This window comes from Canis aureus, chromosome 16 (assembly GCF_053574225.1).
Source record: "Canis aureus isolate CA01 chromosome 16, VMU_Caureus_v.1.0, whole genome shotgun sequence".
In the NCBI taxonomy this organism is placed as follows: domain Eukaryota; kingdom Metazoa; phylum Chordata; class Mammalia; order Carnivora; family Canidae; genus Canis; species Canis aureus.
The window spans coordinates 15,962,116-15,975,522 of record NC_135626.1 but is presented as its reverse complement, the minus strand read 5'-3'; the positions used below and the strand labels follow the sequence as shown (position 1 = coordinate 15,975,522).

General features: G+C 41.0%; 1 protein-coding gene across 5 annotated transcripts in view; it reads left to right on the top strand.

Annotated features, from left to right (window-relative positions):
- VPS53 (VPS53 subunit of GARP complex) overlaps positions 1 to 13,407 on the top strand; it is a 143,576-nt gene that overhangs the window by 119,096 nt on the left and 11,073 nt on the right. For 4 of the 5 annotated variants that reach the window (XM_077851815.1, XM_077851814.1, XM_077851818.1 and 1 more), the window contains one exon: positions 3,150 to 3,219. The exons of the other annotated variant lie outside the window; for it this stretch is intronic. In XM_077851815.1, the coding sequence (XP_077707941.1) occupies positions 3,150 to 3,219 (70 nt within the window). The remainder of the gene's footprint in view (positions 1 to 3,149; positions 3,220 to 13,407) is intronic. 5 annotated transcript variants of the gene reach the window in all.

The following is a 13,407-nucleotide window of genomic DNA, read 5'->3' as shown; positions in this document are numbered from 1 at the left end:
GGCAGCCCAGGTGGCTCAGCAGTTTAACGCCTGCCTTCGGCCCAGAGCGTGATCCTGGAATCCCAGGATCGAGTCCCACATCGGGCTCCCTGCATGGAGCCTGCTTGTGTCTCTGCCCCCCTCTCTCTCTCTCTCCCTCTCTCTCTCTCTCTCTCTCAATAAATAAATAAATAAATAAATAAATAAATAAATAAATAAATAAATAAATAAAATCTTAAAAAAACAACTACTATTTGAGGGATGCCTGGGTGGCTCAGTTGATTGAGTGTCTGACTCTTAGTTGCAGTTCAGGTCATGATCTCAAAGTTATGGGAGTCTAGTTGGACTCTGCACTCAGTGGGGAGTCCACTTGAGATTCTCTCTCTCTGGCTCCCTCTGCCCCTCTCCACGTCTCAAATGAATAAATAAATATTTTAAAACAAACCCTGCTATTTGAACCATAAGCAGCCTCCCTCATCTACTAAGCTGATTCTCTTCCATTCAGTAATGGGGATAATACAAATCTCTTAATAGTGGTTTTGAAGATAAAAATGAAAAGTCACGTGTAAACTTCCTGGTAAAGTGCTGGTACCAAGCTGACATTCAAAAAGTGGCAACTGCTACCATTTCAGTTTGTTACTCTTTATTCTTTATTCAACATGCAGCCATTTGAACACCTGCTATGTTCCAGACACAGAATTAAATGCTTTGGCTTACTAGATATGGTCCCTGTTCTCATTTGCCTTAAAATCAGGTAAAGGGAAATAAACACACAAGCAAATAGGTACAGAAAAAGAAGTTATCATGCTAGGCTGGAGGTCTGTGGACTCTATGTAGAGTATTATGGTAGAGGTGACTGAGGAAAGGCTTCATAAGGAGAGAGGTCCTTGAGCGGGGTGCAGAAGATGTGTGTCTACTGATCCACAAGGCCATAATGAAGGGCATTCTGCACACAGGGAGCAGTGTAAGCAAAGGCATAGAGGTGTTACGTAGCTGGCAGAATCAAGCATAGGGTGCCACAGCTTAGCATGCTAAGGCTAAGGATGGAAAATAATCAAGGAAGGCCTTGTCTGCAGCCATTACAAGAATTTTTTTTTTAATTTTTATTTATTTATGATAGTCACAGAGAGAGAGGCAGAGACACAGGCAGAGGGAGAAGCAGGCTCCATGCACCGGGAGCCTGACGTGGGATTCGATCCCGGGTCTCCAGGATCGCGCCCTGGGCCAAAGGCAGGCGCTAAACCGCTGCGCCACCCAGGGATCCCCATTACAAGAATTTTAAATCAGGGAAGGTCTTGAGCATATTTGCATCTGCAATAAATACCTTTGGCAGCTGATAGTTAGAAAAGAGGAGGCTGAAGACAGCAAGACCAGTTAGGAAACAATTGAAGCAGCTGTGGTAGGCTTGATCAGGAGATGGGGTAAGGGAGTTCAGGGGAAGGGCTGAGAACTGATTGGATGTTGGGGTGGAAGGCCAAGGGAGCAGTCTCGGCAAACTCCTGGTTTCTGGCTTGGATGACTGGATAGACGAGATTGGGTCCACTGAGCCTGCGTTCTAGGGTGGGGCTGAGTCCTGGATATACTAGAGCTGAGGTGCCAGTGCTATTCCAGTGAGGTGTCTGAGGTGTCTGGTCCTTCTTTGAGTATTTGAGCAGGCACGAATGTGTAGAGGTATTGGAGAAAGTGAAGTCATGGCCCTGAGAGCAGCTTTTGAAGAGTGGGAGAGGAGGGTGCTAGCCAGCCTTTTTATCTTGACTTCCAGATCCTGTTTTATTATCCTTCCTTCCTTGTTCATGGACCCTATGCTCTCCCGGTCAGTCCACTCTGGGCCTAGCCCTGATTATAGGCATTTCTCTCCCACACCTTACATTCTGCACCTGTACAACTCAGCTTTCCCTATTCAGGCCCTGCAGTTTTTTCTAAAAAGCCCTCCTGGTCTATTAAAGTTATTCTCCTGGAGTGCCTCGGTGGCTCAGTTGGTTAAGTATCTGCTGTTGGCTCGGGTCATGATCCCAGGGTCCTGGGATGTAGCCCCAAGTTGGGCTTCCTGCTTAGTATGGAGTCTGCTTCTCTTTCTGCCTCTCCCCTCCATTCATACTCACTCTTTCAAGTGAATAAATAAAATCTTTTTAAAATAAAAAAGTAAAAATATAAAATAATTCTCCCTTTTTCAAATCTGCTTGCCCTTTCATCCTCAGTAAATTTTTCAGAGATCATGTATTTTTTCCCCTTGTTCTGACAGTTACTGCCTCAGTAATTAGTTTCTATCTTTGCATTTAACATCCTCTAGCTATCTCACTGTCATATCTATTAGGGTGTTTTCAGCTGTTAGTAATAGAAGCCCTTACTTAAACTCACTTAAACATAAGATTAAGTTTGTATCTCGTATAACCAGAAGGTCCCAGGTAGGACACATCCAAAGATGGTTGATTCAGTGGTTCAGCAATGTCATTAAGGACCCAAGTTCCTTACTCTACCCTGCTCTCCTTGAGGCTGACTTCATCCTTAGTATGGTGGTAAAATGTCAGCTCTAGATGCTCTATCCAAACATAAGAATACCCTGAAGAAGGAGAGAAAGTCTTCCCCGTCCACTCAGTGAAGTCCATTCCTTCAATCTGATTGGCTGGCTTAGATCATGTCCCCACCTCAGGACCCACAATAGTCAACAAGAAATGCCATGTTCTGACTGGCTGAGGCTAATTAGAATTTACGTCTGCAGTTTAGTAGAGAACAACTTTTCCCCAGCATCCAAAAACCACATATACCTAAATAAAACCAGAGTTTTGGCTGCAAAGAAAGAAAACAATGGATGCTGGGAGGCCACAGTAGCGTCTACCTCCATTTCTCAGCTTTCTTATAGAAAGAAGTGCGGCCTCAAAAAAAAGTTTCTGCAGTTCTTTACCCAAGCCTGGGTGCCTGGGTGGCTCGCTCAGTCAGTTAAGTGTCTGACTCTTGATTTCAACTCAGGTAATGATCTCATGGTCCTGAGATCGAGTCCCATGTTGTGCTCTGCCCTCAGCATAGAGTTGGCTTGTCCCTATCCCTCTGCTCCTTTCCCCACTTGTGCATGCTATCTCAATAAATAAATAAACAAGCAAACAAACAAACAAATAAATAAAATATTTAAAGAGAGAGAATAAGCCTAATTTGCCGCCTTTTTTTATCCACAGCTCCTTCATTCCCAAGTTCATCACCCACCTCTTCAAGTGCAAGCCAATTAGCATGGTGGGAGCAGAACAGGTGAGGTAAATTGGTACAGGGCCTTTTTCTTACAGCTTTTGTCATAAGTCATACACAAACCTTTCCAGTAGGGATTTACTCTGGAGAAATAAAATTGCTGATTTCCCCTGTCTGGGGACAGGAGGATGACCTGGCAGCTTAATTCATCCACTTATTTAAAACATTTTTGTTGCACCTGCTAAGTACCCAGGCATTCCGCTGGGTGCAGGTTGTACCACAGTGAACAAGACAGAAAAGATCTCTTCTTCGTGGTGCTCACATCCAAGTAAGAAGAGAAGGTAAGATGTGAGTTAACAAATGAGAAGATAGTTTTGGTTTGTTTGTTTTTAAGATGGTATTTATTTATTCATGAGAGACACAGAGAGAGAGAGAGGCAGAGACATAGGCAGAGAGAGAAGCAGGCTCCATGCAGGGAGCTGGATGGGGACTCAATCCCAGGTCTCCAGGATCACATCTTTGGCCAAAGGCAGACGCCTAACCGCTGTGCCACCCAGGCATCCTGAGAAGATTTAACTTATGTTAAAAGGTATAAAGCTAGGATCTGTGAGAGAATATCTTAGGAGCATGTAGGAGTAATAAGTTTAGATTGGTTGCTCCGAGAAGGCTCCTCTGAGAGCTGGCTCTTGAGAAGAACTAGGAGAAAAAAAGCCAGGCAGAGGGAGCAGCAAAGGCTCCTCTGGATTATTTTGGATCCTATAGTGGCTGGCCAGATACCACTTCAGAGTAGCAAGCAAAGAAAGGCTTATCTTTTTGGTACCAAGAACTGTTCACCTCCTCCCAGAAGCCTTCCTTGATCAGCCCCACTCCGTTCACTTGAATGCTGTGCTTCAAGATAGCTCCTCACAGGTTGTGTCACCTCAGCACTGATGAGTTGAGTTATATGCTACAACAGAGTCACCTCTTTTCAACTACCACCTATTCAGACTTTCTGAAATTTGAGCAGCTTGAATTTGGAGAACATTTTAAGCTACTTTAGAAACAAAACAAAACAAAATAAAATAGCCCCTAATTCATGACAAATACCTGTTTAGATACAAGCTATTCATGTACTGATCATAAATGATTCTTCTATATTCATTAAAATAAATCCTCCCTAGACCTGTATGTAGCAACATTTAACCTGTTCCAATTACTTTTTATATTTGAAAGAACTCCCAACCACATTTTAAAGCAAGTTTACGTAATACAAGACATTTCCATAAGTCTTGCTCTTCCACCAAATTAGTTGACTTGGCAGAGGCTCCACTCTTTCCCAGCTCAGTAACTTGCCCTCACCCTGGGCCCTCAGCTTTGCTGAGCCGAGTTATACCTCAGGAAGAGGGCAAGTGAGCATGTGCCCCAGGGCATCATGGGTCTCTCGTGAAATATCAAAGCTGGACATGTAATAGCTGTGAATATCAGGAATCTCTTGAATCTGATACATGCACGCTGTCTTACAGGCTTTTTGTAAGGCTCTCGCCTTCCTAGCTTATGAAAAAGCAGTATGGTGTGAGCATGAAGATCCTGGGGTCCAGGTTCATGAAGGTCTGTCACTGAATTTTAGCTCTGCAACATAACAACTGTTTGTCCTTTGACAAACCTCCTAGCACATTAGTTTCCTCATCTATAAAATGGGAATAATCATGGTACCACCTTACAGGGTAGTCGTGAGGATTAAACAAGATAGTGCACGTAAAGTGCTGGATGCAACATCTGGCACATACTAAGCCCTCAACAAATGCCAGCTCTTACTAATTTTAGGCTTGCTCAGACCAAGAACATAACTTTGTTTCTGCTTTCAATAACCATCTTACCTGGTATGACATCTAGTTGCTAATTGCTGCAGGCTGTCTGGATGACCAACTTTAAAAGCCAGTCAAAAGTATTGTCTCAGAAAACTTCCTGGGAGGTTGCCTGGATTCAGTCAGACACTGACCAACTGTGTCTGACTGTAGAGTTTCAGTGTTTTGAAATTCTTGCTTCTTGAATGCTGTAAGCATAGAATTAATTCTCTCCATTGGAAACAGCAGAATAATGCCCCGGCATGTCTCCAGTTTCATTAGCACACTTTCACTGGGAATTTATTCTGTTTACTTCGCTGTTGTGCATAATCAGAGAGGATGTGGAGTAATGATTTGTGTATCTAAGAGAAGCTTTAGAGTTATGAGTTACTAACTTTCTGTCTCCAGGCAGAAGCCACTGGAACATAATAATGTTGACTCTTTGGGAACATATTTTCATGAGTTTGCAGCTTTGCCTGGGCCATGCTAGCTGATTTAGTGCCTAATAACCATGATATTTTCATATTGTCACATAAATCCAATACCATATCTATGTTCCTCAGATTTTCTCTTCTTCAAAAGAATGTTAAAATAATCAGCTTGGAGTCAAAGCACATATTTTCAGAAAAATACCAGTTTGGCCAGTATTAACTTCTGCTTTGAGATGTGGATGAGAAAACCATCTGTGAAGCTGGGATTTTACTTTGTTCACCAGGCAAATGGGAGTGGGTAATAGGGGAGCCCAGCCTGGAAGAGGATATGGGTAGGAACTGAAGGGCAGTGTGACCCTTGATGGATTCCTACATGAAGTTCAGGTTTGCCCAGGTACATGGCTTGCCCCGAGTATCTGGGCTTAGAAACCCAAGCAGTCATATAGCTGTAGACATGATTACTCGGGCAGCAGAACCATAGGAATCAGTTAATTAACAAGGACTGCAACAGATTCTGATTCAGGTCTTGTAGCACCTCTAATCCAAGCTTTAACAAAAGCTGTGGAATTGAAACTAAGATTTAGCCTAATCTCAGCTGCCTTTGCTTGATCACAAAGGCACTAGATCCTAAATTTAGATTATCTCCAGCACTTGTGCAGAAAATAGGAAAGGAGACATTTTCCTGCTCTTTATTCTCTTCCTGATTTATTCTCTTCCTGATTACTACAAAGTGAATTATTTATCTGTGGGCCCCAGAGTCCTCTTGAGCAATTGCAAGGGCACATGGAACTGAACCATACTGATATTTATAATGCTTCTTCCTAGATAGTGATCTTTCAGAGAATCTTATGGGATTTACAGGGTCATTAATTAGTCTTATGGCGATGGTATCTGTGACTGAGCACACAGTAGAAATAGAATCCATTTGCACAAATTTACCATGGAGAAAACAGCACAATATGGTGTGGGAAAAAGGACCCTGAGACTTGGGGTCCAGTCGTCACTCTGCTGTTAATGATCCCTGTGATCATGAGCCATTGCTTCCCTACTCTGGGTTCGGTTTCCTCATACATAAAGAGAGCACTGAATCAGACTCTCACTTGCTCCTTCTAAATCTGTCATTTATGGACTCTAAAATATATTGAGCAATAAATCACCTGTGAAGTTAGTTTCTTTTATATTATCTTTATATACATATCGACGTTGTTTTCATTGTGGTAAAACATATAAAATTGAACATTTTAACCATTTTTAAGTGCACAGTAGTATTAAGTATATTCACATTGTTGTGTAACCATCCACTAGACCTTTTCATCTTCTTAAACTGAAACTCCATTCCCCATTAAACAGTAACTTCCCATTCCCTCCTGGCTGCCACCATTCTACTTCCTATTCCTATGGATATGACTGTTCTACATACCTCATATGAGTAGAATGGTACAGTATCTGTCCTTTTGTGTCTGGTTTATTTCACTTAGTATATCTTCAGGGTTTATCCATGTTTCAAAATTTCTTTCCTTGTTAAGACTAATATTCCGTCATATATATATATATATATATTCACACACACTACATTGTGACCATATTGACTTTAAAAATTCACGTAATTCAAAACCATATGGAAAAAATATTTAAGGCAAAATTTAGATTTTTTTTTAAGCCCAACACCAAGGAACATAAGATGGTTATTCTTGGGCACAGTTCTCAGTAGATCTCCTAAGTGTGGCCATGTGTTTTTACGTACCCCTTTTAAAAAAAAAAGCAAGCAAAACAAAATAAAGGGGAAAAAAAAGCAAAAAAAAGTTTAAAAAAGCAAAAAAATTTTTTTAATTTAAAAACAAAAAATAAATAAATAAAAAGCAAGTGGATTGATAACAGTGTAATACCCATAAGCAATAGTTTTTTTTTAAGATTTTATTTATTCATGAGAGACACAGAGAGAGAGAGAAAGAGAGAATTAGAGTGAGAGTAAGAGAGAGGCAGAGACACAAGCAGAGGGAGAAGCAGGCTCCATGCAGAGAGCTTGACGTGGGACTTGATCCCAGGACTCTGGGATCACGCCCTGGGCTGAAGACAGGTGCTAAGCTGCTGAGCTACCCAGGGATCCCCAATAGGTTTATTTTTTAAAATATTTTGTTTATTTATTTGAGAGGGAGAGCGACAGAGGTAGCAAGAGAGTGCACAAGCAGGGAGGAGAGGGAGAAGCAAGCTCCCCACTGATCAGGAAGCCTGACTTGGGGCTCGATCCCAGGACCCTGGAATCATGACCTGAGCCAAAGGTAGACACTTAACCGACTGAGCCACCCAGGCGCCCCCATAAGCAATAGACTTAAAAACATCACCATCAACTCAGCAAAGTAGAATAGAAGACGATTGAATCTGATAAAAGTTATATACAGAAACTTAGGAGAGGGTGTGCATTAGAAAGCTAAATCCATTTGTCAGAATTAAACAGTAAGAATTTTACATTCAAATACATTCAAATTTTACCTAAAAAAAAAAAAATTAAGTGAGGGATAGAGAGTGATGACAGCAGAGTTTCTCACCCTCTGCACTATTGACATCTTGGGCCAGAGAACCTTTCGCTGTGGGGCTGTCCTGTGCATCGTGGGATGCTTAGCAGTGCCCCTCACCATGACCCACTAGCTGCCAGCAACACCCTTCCAATTTTGACAAGAAAAATATCTCCAGACATTGCCAAATATCTAAGCACGAGTGAGAGTATAGTGAAACCACCCCCGTGAGAGCCACTGGATTAGAGGCATAGATGCAGTGTGATGAGAATGACATCTCTTTGGTGGTAGCAGCTGAATGATGAGTGCAATAAGGAGTCATTATCTTATTCTGTTTACCTCATATGTGTTTAAAACTCTCCATTATAACCAAATTTACCAAAAAATAACAGTGGTATTACCCCACTCATGAGTAATCCAAAATAAAATTTTAAGAATTAACATAAAACCCCATGCATCCTGAAATTAAACTGGTTTCCTTCTAGATTTTCTGATTGTAGAACTTACGTACATGGGTGCCTGGGTGGCTCAGTCAGTTAAGCATCCAATTCCTGATCTCGGTTCAGGTCTTAACCTCAGCATCATGAGTTCAAGCCCCATGTTCTACGTGTTAAGTGGGTGTGGAGCCTACTTAAAAAAGAACTTAACATTCAGAAAAACTAAACTTTCTCTTTCCAATTTTTGTATGCATGTACTGCTGCCCCAATAGCAAAGCTTTCTTCCTTTTGCACAGAACTTTTCTCTTCCTCAAGAGCTTTTTGAATCTCTAACATACCCAGCCACTCACTTTTCTCCATCTTGTTAAGCCCACGTTGATTTCTATGAGACTATCCTTCCCTCTGAGAGCTTGAGCTCTTCTGTCACTCAGTCAAAGGGTCCTCCCGTGTATGCCCCACAGAGCAAAGAGACAGGCACAGCCACACCCCAGAGGAGTTTACAGCCAGCAGCAAGGTCACCAAGGCCGTGGAGATGGGAGGATCAAGCAAGCTTGTGAAATCAAGGAATCATTTCATGAAAAACACACTATAATAAACATGCTTAATAAGGTCAATTATAGAAAGATTTTCTCTTCACACTATAAGACAAGGATATCTGCTACTACCTTTTCTCTTTAGCCATTTCTCTCCTATGTTGGCCTTGAAGTTCTGTTGTTTAGAACAATAAGACAAAAAGGAAACCAAAATAATTTTTTAAAAGATTGTATTTATTTATTCATGAGAGACAGAGAGAGAGGCAGAGACATAGGTAGAGGGAGAAGCAGGCTCCCTGCGGGGAACCTGATGTAGGACTAAATCCCAGATCCCCTGTCACGCCCTGAGCCTAAGGCAGATGCTCAAACCCCTGAGCCATCCAGGCATCCTGGAGGCAAATCTGAAAGACAGAAAGGAAATTCATGATTGGTGAAGCCAGGGGAGGGAACAAGGTATGACTCCAGAGAGGTATGGGGTTTCTTTGTGGAGTGATGAGATGTTCTGGAACTACATAGTGATTATGGTTGCACAACCTGTGAATATACTAAAAAGAAAAAAAAGGCGAAACAACACTCAACTGTACTTTAAAAGGATGAATATTATTATATATGAATTGTATCTCGATTTTTAAAAAATCAATTCCAGGTGTATTAAAGCTCTAAAAAGGGGATCCCTGGGTGGCGCAGCGGTTTGGTGCCTGCCTTTGGCCCAGGGCACAATCCTGGAGACCCGGGATCAAATCCCACGTCGGGCTCCCGGTGCATGGAGCCTGCTTCTCCCTCTGCCTGTGTCTCTGCCTCTCTCTCTCTCTCTCCCTATGACTATCATAAATAAATAAATAAATAAATAAATAAATAAATAAATAAATAAATAAATAAATCTTTAAAAAAAAAATAAAAATAAAGCTCTAAAAGGGAAAAATAGGGGCTCCTGGGTGACTCAGTCAGTTAAGCATCCAGCTCTTGATTTCGGCTCCGATCATGATCTCAGGGTCATGGGATCGAGCTGCACGTTGGGCTCCATGGTCAGCAGGGAATCTGCTGAGATCTAGCCCTCTCCCTGTGGCCCTCTCCTCACTCATGCTCATGTATGCTCTCTCTCTCTCGCTCTCTCTCTCTCTCTCATATAAATCTTTTTAAAAGAAGAAGAAATCAACCCTTCAGACTTCCCACTGCTCGGTGATGACCTTCCACAGACATAGCACGCTGGCCAGCCTTGCATCCCAGTAGCACACAAACAACATGAGCTATGCCACCCCCAAATTTTTCTCTGAGGCTCAAACAAATTTGGCTAATGGCCACCACCTGCCCAATGCTCCATGCCTCAGGAGATGAACTATTAGCTATTTTTCCAAGATGAAAACCAGCAGCTTTTAATGATAAATGAAGCCTTTTACCTGCATTTCCCACAGACAGCTGCAAAGTCTGTCAGACTAGCTCTTGCCTTTTCTGACCTCATGGCTTTTTGTCAAACCTGAGACCAAGGTTTCCATCTGTTTAGCTGTCTGGTGAGAACATTGTGACTGGTCAGGAACTGAAAATGTCACATCTCTCAAGACATGGGAGACCCAGAGAATTCTGTCAAGTTCATCCAAAACTCTTCCTGTCACTTAAGACTCCACAATTATTTATGCATATAATATATCTCTGGGAAGTAGGAAGTATAGAAAAAGTAGGAAGTATCCCCATATGTTATAAAACATAATCATTTTTCTCCCACCAACAAATAATACTAAGACATGGCTTTGATTTTGATGAGGCCCTGAAAAGTTGCTACATTGAAGATAAAGCTGAGTCTTTACAAGGCATCAAGTAGCATACTAAACAAAACAAAGAGTGAAAGAAAAAAGAAGAAAGAAATATTCCCAATTAACAGAGTATAGAAACTAATGTTGAGAATACTGGCTTAACACTTAGCTCCATCAAATCTTAACATGTTCCCACATTTGCTTTGGATTTCTTTAATAAAATAAGTCATTACAGTTATTACTAAAGCCCCATGTGGGTGGACCCTACCCTGCCATTCCCCCTCCCCCCGTGCCCAGAGGTAACCATTATTCTGATTTTGATGTTTATTGTTCCCATGTGTATTTTGGTATGTTGCATCTGTTTATATTCTCAAATTATATGTGATTTTGTTTGCATTTTAAAACTTTATATAAATGGTACTATACATACCATTTCCCCCACTTGCTTTTTTTGCCTAACATTGTTTTTTGAGATTTATCCATGTTGATGTATGTTGTTTGAATTCTTTCATCTTAACTTCAGGATCCTATTCCACTGCATGAATATGCCACCATTCGTCTATCCATTCAGCCGTTGATGGACATTTAGATTGTTTCCAGTCTTTTGCTTTTACAAACAGTGGATGCAGGGAACATATTTCACATGGGCAAGAATTTCTCTAAAGGATATAAGTGTGAGGGCTGTGTTATGGGTTATACACATCCTCCAGTAGAAAAATATTACTGAATTTCCCCCAAAGTGCTTTAATTCATACTCTTAGCACAAATGTGAGTTTCAGTGTACCATATCCATGCCATTGTTCGGTATTAATCAAGCTTTTTACTTTTGCCTATCTAGTGATTATGGAATTGTAGTTTTAATTTGCATTTACTAGGGCAGCCCAGGTGGCTCAGCGGTTTAGCACTGCCTTCAGCCCAGGGTGTGATCCTGGAGACCCGGGATCGAGTCCCACATCAGGCCCCCTGCATGGAGCCTGTTTCTCCCTCTGCCTGTGTCTCTGCCTCTCTCTCTCTCGGTGTCTCTCATGAATAAATAAATAAAATCTTTTTAAAAATAATAATTTGCATTTACTGGATTACTAATACCATTAAGTATCATTTCAGATGCCTTGTGAGCACTTCAGTTCCTGCTTTTGTGAATTGCCTGTTCAGATCTTTGCCCCACTGTTGGTGTTATTATTGCTTTTGAGATTGTTGGATCTTTTTGTTGCTGTTGTTGCTTTGTAGGAATCTTTATGTGTTCTGAATATTATTTCTTTGCCAATATTGCAGGTACCCTTTTCTGATTTGTGTCTTTCCTTTGCTTATGTATCTTTTGATATAGCCTCATTTTAAGGTAATAGATTTTTCAATCGGTATTTCACATTTTTCTCTACCTCTAAGTAATAAGAATAACCTCTGTTTTCTTCTTAAGGTTTTTCTTTTCATATCTATGTTTTTAATCTATACCTGGAATTTAGCATGCTTATTCTATAGAGGCATGTACTAGGTTCCCTCTGAGCAAGAGCAGTGATCATTTCTAGTGGCCTCTGAGAAGTATTCTGATGCTAAGCTCTTCATATAGGCCCAAGCAGGCTAATCTCGTCTCCTATGCATGCTTAGATACTTTACTTTTTAAGCCCAAGGACTCGGGACACCTGGGTGGCTCAGTGGTTGAACGTCTGCCTTTGGCTCAGGGCGTGGTCCTAGAATTCTGGGTTCTAGTCCCACATCGGGCTTCCTGCAGGGAGCCTGCTTCTCCTTCTGCCTATGTCTCTGCCTCTCTCTGTGTGTCTATCAGGAATAAATAAATAAAATCTTAAAAAAAAAAAAAAAAAAAGCCCAAGGACTTTTCAAAAAACAGGTACTAGGAGAATAAGAATTTTCATCTCTGGAAACCAAAAAGAGTCCAAGATCCTAGCAGTTGAAATGACTAGCCACATTACTGCATGGAATTACTCTTTCCTTAGTGTAGCTTCCTCACCAATTTTTTTAAATTAAGGCTTTATTTTTTTAGAGCAGCTTAAGGCTCACAACAAAACTGAGGGCAGATACAGAGAGTTCCTGTATGCCTCCCTGCCCCCACAAAAGTGTAGCCTCTCACCCATTATCAGGATCTTGCACCACATTGATACACTTATTACAATTACTGAATCTGCATTGACATATCATCATCACTCAGAGTCTGTAGTTTACATTATGGTTCACTCTTGGTGTTACATACTCCTGGTTCAGACAAATGTATAACATGAATCCATCATTATGGTATCAGATATCGTAGTTTCATAGCCCTAAAAATCCTCTGCACTCTACCTATTTATCCCACCACCACCCCCAATTCCTGACAACCACTGATCTTTTTACTTTTTCCATGGTTTTACCTTTTCTAGAATGTCATATAGTTGTAATCATACAGCATGTAACCTTTTCAGATTGGCTTCTTTCACGTAGTAATATGCATTTAAAGTTCCTCCATGTCTTTTTGTGTCATTATAGCTCTTTTCTGGTTGAGTACTGAATAATACTCCCATTGTCTGGATTACCACAGTTTATTTGGCTACTAAAGGATATCTTGATTGCTTCCAAGTTTTGGCAATTAGAATAAACCTGTTAGAAACATATATGTATAGGTTTTTGTGTGGACATAAGTTTTCAACTCCTTTGAGTAAGTACATGGGAACACTATGCTAGGTTGTATGGAAAGAGTATGTTTACTTTATAAGAAATCACCAAACTATCTTCCAATGTGGCTGTACCATTTTTCATTCTCACCAATGAGTGAGAGTT